At 43.5% G+C, this 17,226-nt stretch overlaps 1 protein-coding gene across 2 annotated transcripts in view; it reads right to left on the reverse strand.

Moving 5' to 3' along the window:
* The window catches only part of LOC137380604 (leucine-rich repeat-containing protein 27-like), a 130,475-nt gene that overhangs the window by 92,220 nt on the left and 21,029 nt on the right, over positions 1-17,226 (reverse strand). For both annotated transcript variants that reach the window (XM_068052680.1, XM_068052679.1), the window contains exon 3: positions 2,124-2,182. In XM_068052680.1, coding sequence (XP_067908781.1) covers positions 2,124-2,182 — 59 coding nt within the window. The remainder of the gene's footprint in view (positions 1-2,123; positions 2,183-17,226) is intronic.

The raw sequence follows: 17,226 nt of genomic DNA on the forward strand, positions 1-17,226 counted from the left end.
CTTAGCTAGTGATGAGAAGGGCCCAACCCGTCAAGTTCTTCATAATCCCACTGAATGGCAGAACAAGCTTGAGGGGATAAACGGCCTGCTCCTGTTCCTATGCACACCTCGAGACAGCTGCTGTGGGGAGAGACCATCACCGATCTCCTTCTGGAATATGCATTTGCAAAGAATGTCTGGAAAGATATGTAGGTTTTTGTCAAGGCTCATTCCAAGGAACTCCATAACACAGGGCACTGTGCTCTACAGATTGTACGCAGGGGCACACACTGAGACAAACATCAGCTGTTGTTGGAAGGCCATCAACTTGGTGAAAGATGCTCTTTGGTCTGCCAAAAACTTACTGGTCTTCCACTGCAAGTAGCTGTCCATGACTGAGCGTTGCAGACTGACACGTTCCAAGGTTCAGTTCTACATGCTGAGGGACAGACCTTGGTGCAGTCATCACAAAATCTCAATGGGGAAAGGGCACACTTTAGGGCCCTCCTGCCACAGTATATAGAAAGGCTGGAACCAATGTAAAACTACTGGGGATGTATGTATCAGAAAATGTTTGATGCAAATGTAGATGCAATCTGCACTTTAAGTGATGTGAGGCACCCTAGAATGCCATGTACTGTATTTAAACCAAATTGATATTTATTGCAGTGTGAACCACCACACTTGAATTGTATCATAATATACCTTTAAAAATTTCATGGGTGAAGTATACTTTTGGAAAAAAATCTTGTCTGAATGAAGTGACTCATCCAGTTAGTGAACTCCAAGAATGCATCAGAACTACTGCATGCTACTTTGATAAATTGCAACTCACAGAATAAGACAGACAGTCATCTGCAACATTGGAGAAGGTGAATGTGCAGCTTAGAAAACAGGAAGTTGTGTCACACACTTGGAATGTGTTGACTTCCTGTCAATTATTAAAATGTTCTGGTTCTTCAAAGACATATCTTATTTTCTGACTGGATCAACAATATTCCTCCCTTCCCCCACCCCACTGATACAGGCTTTTGTTTCTTTCATTTCAACTGCCATTACAGTTTGCTGAATTCTTGACACCATTAAACAGGTAAGCCCTGACATTTTACAAGTCCATTAACCTTAATTTTCAAGTTCTACACTCCACTCGCTGCCCCTTTCCTGCTGCAATCCATTCCCCACCTCTTCCCTGCTGCACTCCACTTCCTGCCCCTTCTTCTCTTCAATCCACTCCCCACCACTTTCCCACTGTGCTCTGCTCATCAGCCTCTTGTTCTCCTCTATCAAATGTGATCCATTTCCCAGATCTTTCCTCCATTGTGCAGCATACTCTAGTTTGAAATGGGACCATACTTAACATCACAACTATATTCCAGCCTCCAGCCTATCTGTGAGCAACACTGTGGAAGATCGACTTGTATTAATACAGATAAAAATAAAGACAGGACTGAATGAAACAGAGAGAGAGAGATTGGTGTTGGGGGTGAGAAAAGGTTCACATATCAGACAATAGACATTTTCTTGTATCCTGTCCAGTAGAAAGAGATCCTGGAAGAGCATAAAGGTGTAATGCAATGAGAAGCTATTGAATTCATTCGCCCACTCTGCTGAGCCCTCAGTCATATCACTGTGGGGAATTGGAGTCAAGGCTGAGAAAAATCAAGAGGTTTACATCTGTATTTTTTTTAAACTTAGCTGGAGTAGGCACAGCATAGACCAGCCTAAAAGCATCCTCTACAGAAAATGGAGAAAATAAATGAAAAAAAATTGGTAATGAAACTTTGTCACCACGGAGACAGTTAAATCCTTCAGTCACAACTTATGTCATCAATTAAAATGAAAAATTTAGATCACTGTCATGGAAAGTGTTAAAGAGCAGTATTACAAAGGCATGAGGAAATAAGGGAATGACAAGCGAACTTAATTTCATATACACCAGTGAGTAGAAAACCAGTGAACTGCAAACAAATTGAAACTTGTCATGGGATGCAAAATAGTAAAGAAGTGATTCGCAGGAGGCTCACTAACAGACTGGCTTGGCTAACTGTTTTTGACTTTAAAATGCCAAGTTTTGTTTTTGCTACGTTAACAGATATAACAATACAACATTGAACCAATTAATAAAATTAGAATTTCACACTAACCAAGCTCCACTGGTAGTTTTCGGATTGGATTCCCCTCAAGAAGCAAAGTTTTAAGGTATCTGCAAAAGACAAAATAAAAATAAAGTATATACTGCCCTCATCATAATAAAATGGTCCATGGTACTTCACAATGGTGAAAACAGACATTTAGCAACAGTAGCAGAGGAAGTGGAGTAACCCAAGGCATGGTTAAAGAACTAGGTTTTAAGGCAATTAAAGCAAAATACTGCAGATGCTGGAAATCTGAAATAAAAACAGAAAGTGCTGGAAATACTCAGCAGGTCAGGCACATGATGAAAGGTCACAGACCTGAAACATTAGGTTTTAATGGAGTTTTTGAAGATGGAAAGAAAGATAGCAAAGTGAGAAGGTTTAGGGAGAGGGTTTCGGAGTATGCAGCCAAGATGGCTGAAGGTTCTGTCACTAAAAGGTGAAGTGGAGGGAAATGTGGAATGCAAAGGTAAGACCAGATGTTGCACGCTGGCATGTACAGCTGTAGGAGATTGCAAATGGAAGATGGGGCAAAACCTTGGAGAATTTTTAAATCAGGATAAGGATTTTGAATTCAATGTTTTGGTGATTTAAAGTCAGTAGATGGAGGTAAGGACAGAGGTGATAGTGGAGAGCAGGATGTAGGATAGGCTGCAGGCAGTACAGTTTTGGACTAGCAAAAGAATTTCAGGAGGCCTGTGTTGGAAGAAACTGGAGGGATGAGGGCTTGGGTGAGATAACGACAATAATGGGAAATGTTTTGTGAAAATAGGTGGTCATGGCAATTCATAGAACTATTTTTTGAATCACAGATCAGAACACTGTGGTTATGCACTGTCAGCATCAGCATGAACACACAGTCAGGGAAGGGGAGGGAACCTGGGGCTATATGCAGAGTTTTAGAGAAGAGCCAAAAATGATTGATTCCATGTCAGAAAGCAGTTGTGGTTGTGGGTCTAGAGTGGGAGCTAACCATCTCGAGATGGTGGTGCTGTGGGACAGCATGTAGACAAGGATAAAGGCAGGCATGGCACCTCAAGACACTCCTGAACTGATCATGTGGGGGATGTGAGGGATATTGCAGAAGTTATACTAGCCACTATGAAATAGATAGGGATAGAACTAAATGAGTTCAGTACCATGGGCTGGGCTACAGAGAGGGATATTGGAGGGGATTGGAGTGTTCAATGGTGTCAAATTTCAGACAGTTTAAAGAGAACAAGGAGGATGGCGCACCACCACAGCAGTGAAAGAAGATGCCATTGGTGACTTTGACAAAAGCAACCTTGTTCTTGTGGGCAGGGCAAAAGCTAGACAGCAAGTCTGTCTGAGAGAAGTGCTGCCTCAGTCATCAATATCAACATCTGAATGATCGGATGTACATTCAAAAGTGAGACCATGAAGGCAGGTCTGGTTTTGCAGTAAGCACAAATTATTTAGCTGAAGGTGTCTGTGATGAAGTCCTTGCAAGTGGATTGCATTCTGTGTCGCTAACCTGTTTGGTGCTGTGACTTTGGATTCAAAGGGTGTTTTTTTGAGAAAGACCCTGGTTTAAAAATGAAACTAAAGGCTTTAAGGTTCTGGGAGGGTAGAACCAGGTTAACAAAACAAACAGGTTTTTTTTTCCCCCCCAGAGAGATGTGATTGAAGCTTAGGTTTCAGTTTCACAAGCAGACTCTAGAAGGTTGAAGCCAGCTGCAAAGCTGGAAGTGTTGTTTAAAAAGACAAGCTCTTTGAATTGGAACCTGTTTTCTGGGAGCTAACCTTTGGAAAATACAAGTTGCTACCATTGTTTTCAGTGCCTTAAAGAGTTACAGAAGGCAAGACTGGTGAAGTTACACCACCAGGACTATTGTGAGCAAAACCATGGAAGTTCTGAAAGAGTGCACGGTTTTGATGAAGATGGTATCGGTGGAGTTTAGATTGCAGAGAAACTGCCATTGAGTGCAAGCCGATGTTTGCAACTTGGGAGACAGGATTTGGAGATCTACTTGAAAAGTTCAAAGACCGGAAGGACTTTGTGATGGTTCAGTGTAACCCTGCTGATAGGATTCGTGCATCTAATAGTTAACATGTAACCCTTAAGATATACCTCGACTGTGATTTAACTTGGTTCATGTTTTGGTTTTGGTTTGAGTTTTAAAGTAAAATTTATAAAAGTGGAATCTTGTCATTTGATTTCTGTTTCCTAAATTGGGGTCAGTTGGTGGATTTGATTCTTTTAGTTTGTTGGTGGTCTCCATTGGGATCATAAATAAATTGGGGTCTCACCCTGTGAAATGGGTTCACTGGAATTTTCCAGAGTTTAAATAAACATGATTTCACATTTACTTTGGCTGCATTCAATGAGAAATCAACATGAGTACCTTTGATGCTCAGGCCTTTGTGGAGAAAGGGGATTTGTCTCTTAGTGCCTTGAAATAGTTGACAAAAGAAAAGCTGAAGTATATAGCAGGGAACCTAGGAGTCAACTTAAAGTCAGGGGCTGAGAAAATTGCCATGAATCCGGATTGGCCCGAATCATTTTCGACAATGCTTCTACAGAGTAGAGTGTTTTCATAGGGAAAGCTTTGGATGTGTACTCATCTCTTTCAGACAATCATCCCAAGACTATGAAAAAGTAAAGATTGCTGTTCTCAACGCCTATGACTTGGTAGCAGAGGCCAACAGACAAAAATTTAGGAATTTAAAAACAGGGCCAGACATATCTGGAATTTTCTGGAGAAGGAAATGGTGTTTGATAGGTGGTATAGATCGATGAAGATTGTGCAAGATTTTGAGAACCTTAAGGAAGTGATGCTGATGGAAGAATTAAAAAATAGTGTCCCTTCAGGAATAAGGTCCTACCTGGAAGAACATAAAGTTTTTAAAATAAGGGATGCCGCAGTAATGGCAGATGATTAGGAATTGAATCATAAAAGCAGTAGACATAGGCCCCAGTTTGGAAACTTTCAGAGAAGTTGGAGAGATAAGAAGTTTGAGAAGGAAAAAAGATCTGGTTCTATTGAGAAAGATGACAAAGGTAAAGAGACAGACACACCTCAGGTTAGTAAAAGAGAAAGACAGCAGAAGAAGTTTGAACAAAGAACAGTACAGCACAGGAACAGGCCATTCGGCCCTCCAAGCCTGCGCCGATCTTGATGCCTGCCTAAACTAAAAACTTCTGAAATTCCGGGGTCCGTATCCCTCTATTCCCATCCTATTCATGTATTTGTCAAGATGCCTCTTAAACGTCTCTATGGTTTGGTTTGAGATGACCAACATGCTTTTTCTGTCATAATTAAAGGACATGAAAAGGCTGAGTGTGGGAAGTGGAAAAACAAGCGCATTGCATGTGTACCGTCAAAGGGAATACTGTCGTATTGGGTAACGTACATGATACACAGGTAGTTTCTCCCACATTCACATTAGAGTGAATCAGGTTGCAGAAAACCACAGAAGTTTTCTGTTTCAGGGGGAGGTATCTCCACAGTCGTTTGATGAGATAGGCAAGCCAATTGTTATCCTTACAGATACAGGGGTGGCACAGTCACTGATGCTGGCAGGTGACAGGAATCTCTTCCCCAGTAATGTGAATCCAAGAGATAGATGGAGCTTATTTATCCATTCCCTTATATAGGGCAGATTGAAAAATGTGACTTGGTCACTGTCCTGTTACCATCAGTGTCATTCCTAGTTTGCCTATTGAGGGTTTAGATTTTCTGCAAGGAAATGACTTGGATAGGGACAAAGTAGTGGCATCTCCAGTAGTTTTGGACATTGCTGAAACTGAGGTTTTACAGGAAGGATTTCCTGGAATATTCCAGATTGTGTTGTAACTAGATCCCAGGCTCATAGTGTTAAACAAGATGAGAAGGACTCAGTTGTTGTGGAGGACAATTCAGGTGTTTTGTTGACTGAAACCTTTTTCAAGGATTTGGATGGAGATGTTGGTGGTAAAGGCTCCAAGGCCAACAAATGGGAATTGGCTAAGAGATCCTCTTTGATTGAGGTACAACAGGCAGACCCTGACTTGAGAAACCTGTCTCAGATGGCATGGTCTGGCGCAGAAGTTGAAAAGGTCCCAGAGTATTACTATGAAATTTTGATTGAGGAGGTGGAGGCCTCCCCAGAGGCTCGCTGATGAGGATTGGACTGTAGTCCATTAAATTGTTGTCCCTCCTTGCTACCATAGTGAAATTTTGAGAATTGCCCAATGAGATTCCCGTTGCAGGTCATTTGGTTATTCAGAAGACACAGGTTAGGCTAATGATGCACTTTTACTGGCTGAAGCTGCAGAGGGATATGGTTGACTTCTGTAAGACGTCACACATATCAGCTGATTGGGAAGCTCAGCCTTCAATTAAGCCTACTCCATTAATACCAATACCTGCATTTGACGAACCGTCCAACTGCACTGAGTGTGGAGAAGGAAGCTTGGTAAGTGAATGAATTTTAAGGGTTAATCTCTCAAGACTAATTTTTGTTTTGTTTACATCTAGCAATTAATTGAAATTCCTGTTTCAGTTAAGAGGTAAGTTAGGTTTCTTGCAGTTTTAAACAGGGGTACACTAACACTCAGTATCTGTAGATAGTGAATGAGGTAGCTAGCTTAAACTGGTTTCTGAGCTGCAGCAGAGCTCTAACAGAGCTGACACAGCATTATTTTCAGAGTATAAATTCAGGGGACTCTCAGTGCTGCTTGTCTGCATTGAATGCTGCTGTAGGGCAGAGAGTGTTAAGAAGGGAGTTTAGTAATTGAAGGAGTTCGGGAAGGAGGGGGAACATAAATTAAGAAGAAAATAAATTTGAGTGTAAAGTGGGAGTTTGTTGCATGAGGGAGGGACTCCTTTCTTTCTTTTACCTTTTTTCAGCCTCTAGTAGCTGCCTCTCTCTTGGGTACAGGGGAAGAAGCTGATTGGTGAGTAACTGGTAAGTTATTTTACTTCTCATTGCAATAAAAAGTTTTTAAAGTTACGTTATGGCAGGTCAGCTTGGCCAAGTGGAATATACGTCCTGCGGTATGTGGGAAGTCATGGATGCACCACGTGTCCTAGACATCTGCAGGAAGCGTCACCGGCTACAGAAGTTTGAGCTGCGGGTTTCGGAACTTAAGCAGCAGTTGGAGTCATTGTTGTGCATCCGTGAGGCAGGGGACTACATGGATAGCACGTTTAGGGAGGTGGTCACACCGCAGGTTAGGAGCATGCAGGCAGAGAGGGAATGGGTGATGGCCAGGCAGTCTAAGAGAACCAGGCAGGCACTGCAGGAATCCGGAGTCTATCTTGCTTGCTAATCGGTTTTCCATTTTGGAAACTGGTGAGATTGATGGTTTCTTGGAGGAGTGCAGCCAAAGCAAAGTCTTTGGCACCACGGATGGCTCAGCTGCACAGGAAGGGAGGAAGAAGAGTGGAAGAGCAGTAATAATGGGGGATTCGATAGTCAGAGGATCAGACAGGCGTTTCTGCAGCAGTAAACATGACTCCAGGATGGTGTGTTGCCTCCCTGGTTCCAGGGTCAAGGATGTTACGGAGCGGCTGAAGAGCATCCTTCTGGGGTAGGGTGAACAGACAGAAGTCGTGGTCCACATTGGTAGCAATGACATAGGTAGGAAGAGAGAGGAGGTCCTGAAAGCAGATTTTAGGATGTTAGGAAGGAAATTAAAAAGCAGGATCTCCAAAGCAGTAATCTCAGGATTACCCCCAGTGCCACGTGCTGGTGAGCATAGGAATAGGAAGATTGATCAATTGAACATGTGGCTAGAGAATTGGTGTTGGAGGTTTCGGAGGCATTGGGACTGGTTCTGGGGCAGGTAGAACCTGTACAAGATGGACGGGTTACACTTTAACAGGACCAGAACGAATATCCTCGCAGGGAGATTTGCTAGTGCTGTTGGGGAGGGTTTAAACTAACTAGTCAGGAGGATGGGAACCTGAGGGGTAACTCAAAGTGGAAGGAAATAAAGCTGGTAACAGGAGGTAGAAAAGTAACAAGTGACATTAGAAGTCAGGCGAAACAAAGGCGTGCATCAACTCGGCTTAGAATGCAGAATAATGTAAAAACGACAAGATTAAGGGCCCTCTACCTGAATGCACACAGCATTCGCAACAAGGCAGGTGATTTAAAGGCACAAATACAGATAAATGACTGTTATCTAATTGCCATAACAGAAACAAGGCTACAGGGTGACCAAGGCTGGGAACTGAATATTCATGGTATTTGACATTTAGGAAAGACAAGCAAAAAGGAAAAGGAGGTGGCGTTGCGCTAATAATAAGGGATTGATCAGTACATTAATAAGGGAGGATCCCAGATCAGAAGAGCAAAATGTGGAATCTGTTTGGGTGGAGCTAAGAAACAGCAAGGGCCAGCAAACATTGGTAAGAGTTGTTTATAGGCCACCAAACAGTAGTGGTTTTGTGGGCCATGGTATTAATCAGGAGATTAGAGCAGCATGTGGCATGAGTAATACAGTAATCATGGGTGACTTCAATCTGCATATAGAGTGGATAAACCTAATGAGCATTAATGCTGTGGAGGACGAGTTTGTGGAGTGTGTTAGGGATGGTTTTCTAGAGCAGTATGTTGAGGAACCGACAAGAGAACAGGTATTTTCGATCTAGTTTTATGTAAATGAGAAAGGGCTAATTAATAATCTTGTCGTAAAAGAACCATTAGGGATGAGTGACCATAATATGATAGAATTTTACATTATGTTTGAAAGTGAGGTACTTCAATCTGAAGCCAGGGTGTTAAATTTGAACAAAGGAAAGTATGAAGGTATGAGGGGGAAATTGGCTGAGGTAGATTGGGAAAATACATCAAAAGGTATGACAGTACATAGGCCATGGATAGTCTTTAAAGAAATATTAGATAGTTTACAGCAAATACATTCCTTCAAGGCACAAAAACCCCAAAAGGAATGGCAGTAAACCGGAGATAACAAAGGAAGTTAAGGATTGTATAAGATTAAAAGAAAATACCTATAAAATTGCCAGGAATAGTAGTAAACCTGAGGATTGGGAGGATTTTAGAACACAGTGTAGGAGGAAGAAGAAACTGAAATAGAAAGGGAGAATAGAATATGAATGTACGTTAGCAAAAAACATAAAAACGGACTGAAAAAGCTTCTACAGGTACGTAAAAAGGAAACGTTTGACGAAGAAAAATGTGGGCCCATTACAGGCAGAGTCAGGAGAATTTATAATGGGGAATAGAGAAATGGCAGAGAAGCTATATGATTACTTTGTGTCTGTCTTCACTGAGGAAGATACAAGAAATGTCCCAGAATTAGAGATCCAAGGGATTAGGGGGAATGAGGAATTGAAGGAAATTAGTATTGGTAAGGAGGCTGTATTGGAGAAATTAATCGGGCTGAAGGATGACAAGTCCCCAGGACCTGATATTCTACATCCCAGAATGTTGAAAGAGGTAGCTATGGAGATAGTGGATGCATTGGTGATCATCTTTCAAAATTTTATAGATTCTAGAGCAGTTCCTGCAATTGGAAGGTCGCAAATGTCACCCCACTATTTAAGAAGGGAGGGAGAGAGAAAAAGGGGAATTACAGATGTTAGCCTTACAACAGCTGTTGGCAAAATGCTCGAATCTATTCCAAAGGATGTGATAAATGGACACTTGGATAATAATGATCTGATTGGGCATAGCCAACATGGATTTATGAATGGGAAATCATGTTTAACGAACCTGTTAGAGTTTTTGAGGATGTTACTAACAGAACTGATAAAGGGGAGTAGGTAGACGTGGTATCCTTGGATTTTCAGAAGGCTTTTGATAAAGTCCGCCACGAGAGGTTGGTGAGCAAAATTAAAGCATATGGAATAGGAGGTAATATACTGGCATGGATTAAGGATTGGTTAACAGGCAGAAAGCAGAGAGTAGGAAGAAACAGGTCATTCTTGCGTTGGCAGGCTGTGACTAGTGGGGTACTGCAGGGATCATTGCTTGGGTCCCAGCTGTTCACAATATATATCAATGATTTGGATGTGGGGACCAAATGTAGTATTTCCAAGTTCGCGGATGACTCAAAACTAGGTGGGAATGTGTCTTGTGAGGAAGATGCAAAGTGGCTTCAAGGGGATTTGGACAGACTTCGTGAGTGGTCAAGAACATGGCAGATGGAATATAATGTGGAAAAATGTGAGGGTATTCACTTTGGTCGGAGGAACAGATGTGCAGAGCATTTCTTAAATGGCAAGAGATTAGAAAGTGTAGAAGTACAAAAGGACCTGTGTGTCCTTATCAATAAGTCATTGAAAGCTAACATGCAGGTGCAGCAAGCAATTAAGAAGGCTAATGGTATGTTAGCCTTTATCGCATGACGATTTGAGTACAGGAGTAGTAAAATCTTGGTTCAATTGTATAAAACCTTGGTTAGACCGCACCTGGAGTATTGTGTGCAGTTTTGGTCCCCTTAACTTAGGAAGGATATTATTGCATACGGGGAATGCAACAAAGGTTCACCAGACTTGTTCCTGGGATGGCAGGACTGTCCTATGAAGAGAGATTGGGGAAACTAGTCCTGTATTCTCTAGAGTTTTGAAGAATGAGAGGTGATCTCATTGAAATCTACAAAATACTTAAAGGGATAGACATGGTAGATGTAGCTAAGATGTTTCCCCTCGTTGGGGAGTCTAGAACCAGGGGACACAATTTCAAAATAAGGGGGAAGCCACTTAGGACAGAGATGAGGAGAAATTTCTTTAATTAGAGGGTTATGAATCTTTGGAAGTCTCTACCCCAGAGGGCTGTGGAAGCTCAGTCATGGAGTATGTTTAAAGCAGAGATTGACAGATTTCTAAATACAAATGACATAAGGGGATATGAGGATAGTTTGGGGAAAAGGCATTGAAGTGGATGATCAGCCATGATCATATTGAATAGCAGGTCAGGCTCAATGGGCTGAGTGGCCCACTCCTCCTCCTATGTTCAGAAGGGTTCTTGTGGAATGTATTAGACCCTCACCCACAGCTGAGTCAGGTCATAAGTATCTCCTTACCATCATGGATTTGTCCACTCAATTTCCCAAAGCAATAGATCATAGCAAAAGTTGTGATTGAGGGGTTGGTCCAGTTTTTCACTCGGTATGGGTTGCCAAAAGAAATTCAGTCTGACCAGGGGTCAAATTTCACGTCAGCTATATTTCACGAGGTCATGTATAATTTTGGGAGTGATGCAGCTCAAATCGTCTGCTTATTACCTGCAGTCACAAGTTGCTTTGGAGCGATAGCACCAAACCCTAAAATGAGTATGATTAAAACTGTGAATAAGCCAACCTATTTTGTCCATCACCCCCATAAACTCGAGAAGGATAGAAAGTGGGAGAGTGAAAGGAAGGCAAGTAGCCGGGGACAAGAAGGAAAAACTGGGAATGTCCCAGGATCACCTCCTCAGGTCAGAAAGGAAGGTACTGAGGGTAGAAGTGAGGTTCACAAGCCAAAGTGTTATCATTGCAACAAAACGGGTCATCTTCGTTCAGAGTGCTGGAAATTGTGAAGTAAACCCATAGGACTTGTTGGGGTACACAAAGTTAGTGCAGAGGAAAAGACTCTGACTGAGAGTATAGCAGACCAGTCTATAGCTTTAACGACAACTGTGAATGTGAAACCATATACTAAAACTAAGATGAGTGTAGAGGTTATGAATAAAATACCTGAGAGTTATAATGATTTTTTGTCAAAGGGGAGAGTAACTCCATATCCTGTAAGTGAGGCAGGAAAACCTATCATTCTACTCAGGGATACAGGAGCAACCCAAACACTCTTGCTGGGGGGAAAGATATGAGGTTTCCACCAGAGAGCGCCTTGAACGATAATGTTTTAGTTAATGGAATTGGAAGAGTGTGGAGACCCATACCTTTGTATAAAGTATGCCGAGAGAGTAACTTAATATCTGGGATAGTAACTGTAGGTTTAATTTCATCTTAGTTTGTTCAGTTTGCTTACCCATTGTTTTTTTCATGTTTGTACTTGTGGCTGTTCAAATCTCAGTCCGTTAACACCCTTTCTGTACTGATAGTTTGTCTTTCAACACACCATTAACATATCTTTGCTCCATGACCTATTCTGTGACCTTGTCCTATCTACACCTTCTCCTTTGTTATCTCTTGCCCCACCCCCACTTTACTTGCTAATAACCTTTTACATTTCTAATATTTGCCAGTTCTGAAGAAGGGTCACTGACCTGAAATGTTAACTCTGCTTCTCTCTCCACAGATGCTGCCAGATCTGTTGAGCGTTTCCAGCATTTCTTGTTTTTATTTCAGATGTCCAGCATCTGCAGTATTTTGCTTTTAATTTAGTAACTGTAGATGTTGTCCACAGTTCACCAGTAAAGGGAATTGATCTACTCCTAGGAAATGATTTGGCAGGATCAAAAATATCAGTTTCTACGATGGTTACAGAGGAAACATGTGAAATGAAGGAAACGGAGCAATTACAGGAAAAAGTGCCGGGAATATTTCCTTCGTGTGTAGTTACCTGAGCAATGGCTAAACAGGATCCATTGTTGGAGGTAAAAGGGGCACCACAAACAGATAGTTAACAATCTGAAACCTTATTTGGGGATTGAGATAATCAAAATGAGATGTTTAACAGATCATCTATCATTGCAGCATAGCAAGCTGATCCAGAGATCTAACAAATAGCACAGACAGCTCTGTCAGAAGCTGAGGTGAAAGGAGTTCCGGAAGGCTATTATATGACAAACGGGGTTTTGAGGAGGAAATGGAGACCGCCTCATAGACCTGCCGAAGACTGGACAGTTGTTGAACAGATAATGGTACCACCTAAATATCGACAAGGATTATTAAACTTAATACATAACATTCCTTTTGCAGGACATAGGGGAATTCAGAAGACCAAATCACACATAAGCAAACAGTTCCGAAGAAGGGTCACCGACCCGAAACGTTAACTCTGCTTCTCTTTTCACAGATGCTGCCAGACCTGCTGAGTGGTTCCAGCATTTCTTGTTTTTATATTATATATTATAAGCAAACATTATTACTGGCCAGGCCTTACAAAGGATGAGAGACAATTTTGTAGGGCATGCCACACCTGTCAAACGGTGGTAAAACCACAACCTACCATAAAACCAGGGGTTGATGTATTAGTGCTGCTACCATCACAGGGAGAACCAGTGAAAACATGGGGGAGGCGGTGGCGTAGTGGTATTGTCACTGGACTAGTAACCCAGAGACCCAAGGAATTACTCAGGGGACATGGGTTCAAATCCCACCACAGCAGAAGGTGGAATCTGGAATTAACAAGCTAGACTAATGATGGCCATGACACCATTGTCGATTGTTGTAAAAACCCATCTGGTTCACTAATGTCCTTTAGGGAAGGAAATCTGCTGTCCTTACGTGGTCTGGCCGACATGTGACTCCAGACCCACAGAAATGTGGTTGACTTTTACATGCCCTCTGAAATGGCCTAGCAAGCCATCCAGTTGTATCTAACCACTACGAAGTCAATAAAAAGGAATGAAACCGGACGGACCACCCGGCATTGACCTAGGCACCGGAAACGACAACGGCAAACCCAGCCCTGTCGACCCTGCAAAGTCCTCCTTGCCAACATCTGGGGGCTTGTTCCAAAGTTGGGAGAGCTGTCCCACAGCAACAGCCTGACATAGTCTTACTCACGGAATCATACCTGACATTGCCATCACCATCCCCGGGTATGTCCTGTCCCAACGGCAGGACAGACCCAGCAGAGGTGGAGGCACAGTGGTATACAGTAGGGAGGGAGTTGCCCGAGGAGTCCTCAACATTGACTCTGGACCTCAAAGTCTCATGGCATCAGGACAAACATGGACAAGGAAACCTCCTGCTGATTACCACCTACTGCCCTCCCTCAGCTGATGAGTCAGTACTCCTCCATGTTGAACAGCACTTGGAGGAAGCACAGAGGGTAGCAAGGGCACAGAACGTACTCTGGGTGGGGGACTTCAATGTCCATCACCAAGAGTGGCTCGGTAGCACCACTACTGACCGAGCTGGCCGAGTCCTAAAGGACATAGCTGTTAGACTGTGTATGCGGCAGGTAGTGAGGGAACCAAGAGGGGAAAACATACTTGACCTCGTCCTCACCAAACTGCCAGCTGCAGATGCATCTGTCCATGACGGTATTGGTAGGAGTGACCACCGCACAGTCGTTGTGGAGACAAAGTCCTGCCTTCACATTGAGGATAACCTTCTTCATGTTGCGTGGCACTACCACCATGCTAAATGGGATAGATTTCAAACAGATCAAGCAATGCAAAACTGGGCATCCAGGAGGCACTGTGGACCATCAGCAGCAGCAGAATTGTACTCAACCACAATCTGTAACCTCATGGCCTAGCATATCCCCCACTCTACCATTACCATCCAGCCAGGAGACCAACTTTGGTTCAATGAAGAGTGCAGGAGGGCATGCCAGGAGCAGCACCAGGCATATCTCAAGATGAGGTGTCAGCATGGTGAAGCTACAACACAGGGCTATCTGCGTGCCAAACTGCGTAAGCAGCATGCGATAGACAGAGCTAAGCGATCCCATAACCAACGGATGAGATCTAAACTCTGCAGTCCTGCCACATCCAACCGTGAATGGTGGTGGACAATTAAAACAACTAAATGGAGGAGGTGGCTCCACAAATATCCCCATCCTCAATGATAGGGGAGCCCAGCAGATCAGTGCGAAGGATAAGGCTGAAGCATTTGCAACAATCTTCAGCCAGAAGTGCCGAGTTGATGATCCATCTTGGCTTCCTCCTGAAGTCCCAAGCATCACAGATGCCAGACTTCAGCCAATTCGATTCACTCCACGTGATATCAAGAAACAACTGAAGACACTGGATACTGCAAAGGCTATGGGCCCTGACAATATTCCGGTAATAGTACTGAAGACCTGTGCTCCAGAACTTGCCGCGCCCCTAGTCAAGCTGTTCCGTACAGTTACAACAGTGGCATCTATCCTGCAATGTGGAAAATTGCCCAGGTATGTCCTGTACACAAAAAGCAGGACAGGTCCAACCCGGCCAATTACCACCCCATCAGCCTACTCTCAATCATCAGTAAAGTGATGGAAGGTGTCATCAACAGTGCCATCAAGCAGCACTTGCTTAGCAATAAACTGCTCAGTGATGCTCAATTTGGGTTCTTCCAGGGCTACTCAGCTCCTGACCTCATTGCAGCCTTGATTCAAACATGGACAGCACAGCTGAACTCAAGAGGTGAGGGGAGAGTGACTGCCCTTGATATCAAGGCAGCACTTGACCGAGTAAAGCATCAAGGAGCCCTAGCAAAACTGGAGTCAATGGGAATCAGGGGGAAAACGCTCCGCTGGTTGGAGTCATACGTAGCGCAAAGGAAGATGGTTGTGGTTGTTGGAGGTCAATCATATGGGCTCCAGGACATCAGTGCTCCACAGGGTAGTGTCCTAGGCCCAACCATCTCCAGCTGCTTCATCAATGACCTTCCTTCAATCATAAGGTCAGAAGTAGGGATGTTCGCTGATAATTGCACAATTTTCAGCACCATTCGCAACTCCTCAGATACTGAAGCAGTCCCTGTAGAAATGCAGCAAGACCTGGACAATATCCAGACTTGGGCTGATAAGTAGCAAGTAACATTCCCGCCACACAAGTGCCAGGCAATGACCATCTTCAACAAGAGAGAATCTAACCATCTCCCCTTGACATTCAATGGCATTACCATCGCTGAATCCCCCACAATCAACATCCTAGGGGCTACCATTGACCAGAAGCTGAACTGGAGTAGCCATATAAATACTGTGGCTACAAGAGCAGGTCAGAGGCTAGGAATCCTGCGGCGAGTAACACACCTCCTGACTCCCCAAAACCTGTCCACCATCTACAAGGCACAAGTCAGGAGTGTGATGGAATACTCTCCACTTGTCTGGATGGGTGCAGCTCCAACACTCAAGAAGCTCGACACCATCCAGGACAAAGCAGCCCACTTGATTGGCACCCCATCTGCAAACATTCACTCCCTCCACCACCGACGCACGGTGGCAGCAGTGTGTACCATCTACAAGATGCACTGCAGCAATGCACCAAGACTCCTTAGACAGCACCTTCCAAACTTGCAACCTCTACCAACTAGAAGGACAAGGCAGCAAATGCAAGGGAACACCACCACCTGCAAGTTCCCCTCCAAGGCACACACCATCCTGACTTGGAACTATATCACCGTTCCTTCACTGTCGCAGGCTCAAAATCCTGGAACTCCCTTCCTAATAGCCCTGTGGGTGTACCTACCCTACATGGACTGCAGCGGTTCAAAGCAGCTCACCACCACCTTCTCAAGAGCAATTAGGGATGGGTAATAAATGCTGGCCTGGCCAGCGACGCCCACAACCCATGAGTGATCAGAAGAGTGGGTAAGGTAGATTACTTGATTGACACCTCTGATCGCCAGATTAAGAATTGGTTGTGTCACATTAATTTGCTCAAACCATATTACCGCAGGGAGGAGGATAAACCAGTACAGGTATGTCAGGTAATCTTGACTGTGGAGAAGAAAAAGGATAGTGAGGATGAGGTAGAAGTAGGCCCAGGGAATTCTCAGATTGCACCTCCAATTATCCAATCAGCAAATGCAAAATGGCTAGGAAAATTAAACAATAGGCTTTTAGACTTAGAGGCAAAACAGCGTGAAGTCCTAACCAGAGTTTTCACAATATTTCAAAAGGTTTGTAGGAATAGGCCACACATGACATGGATATAGGGGGAACCATTCCTTTAAAATGGCATCCTTGTTGATTAGGTCCAGACAGACAGGCCCAAGTGGAAGCAAAGGTACAATGCATGCTAAAGGGCAGCTTAGATGAATCTAATCAGGACAGCTGGAATTTGATGACTAAACCTGGTGGGACGGCTCAAACTTGCATAGACTCTAGAAAAGTCACGTAAGGAAGACAGACTCCTACCCAAATTCTCCTTTAAAGGAGTGTATGGACAGAGTGGGCAAAACAATGTGTCTTAAAGGGATAGATGTGTTGGAAGGATATTGTCAAATTCCTTTGACACCCCCGGGTAAGAAAAAAATCAGCTTCTGTTACACCGGACAGGGTTTTCCAGTGTCAAGTGATGCCACATAGGTTAA

The sequence above is a fragment of the Heterodontus francisci genome, chromosome 20, assembly GCF_036365525.1.
Source record: "Heterodontus francisci isolate sHetFra1 chromosome 20, sHetFra1.hap1, whole genome shotgun sequence".
Lineage (NCBI taxonomy): Eukaryota > Metazoa > Chordata > Chondrichthyes > Heterodontiformes > Heterodontidae > Heterodontus > Heterodontus francisci.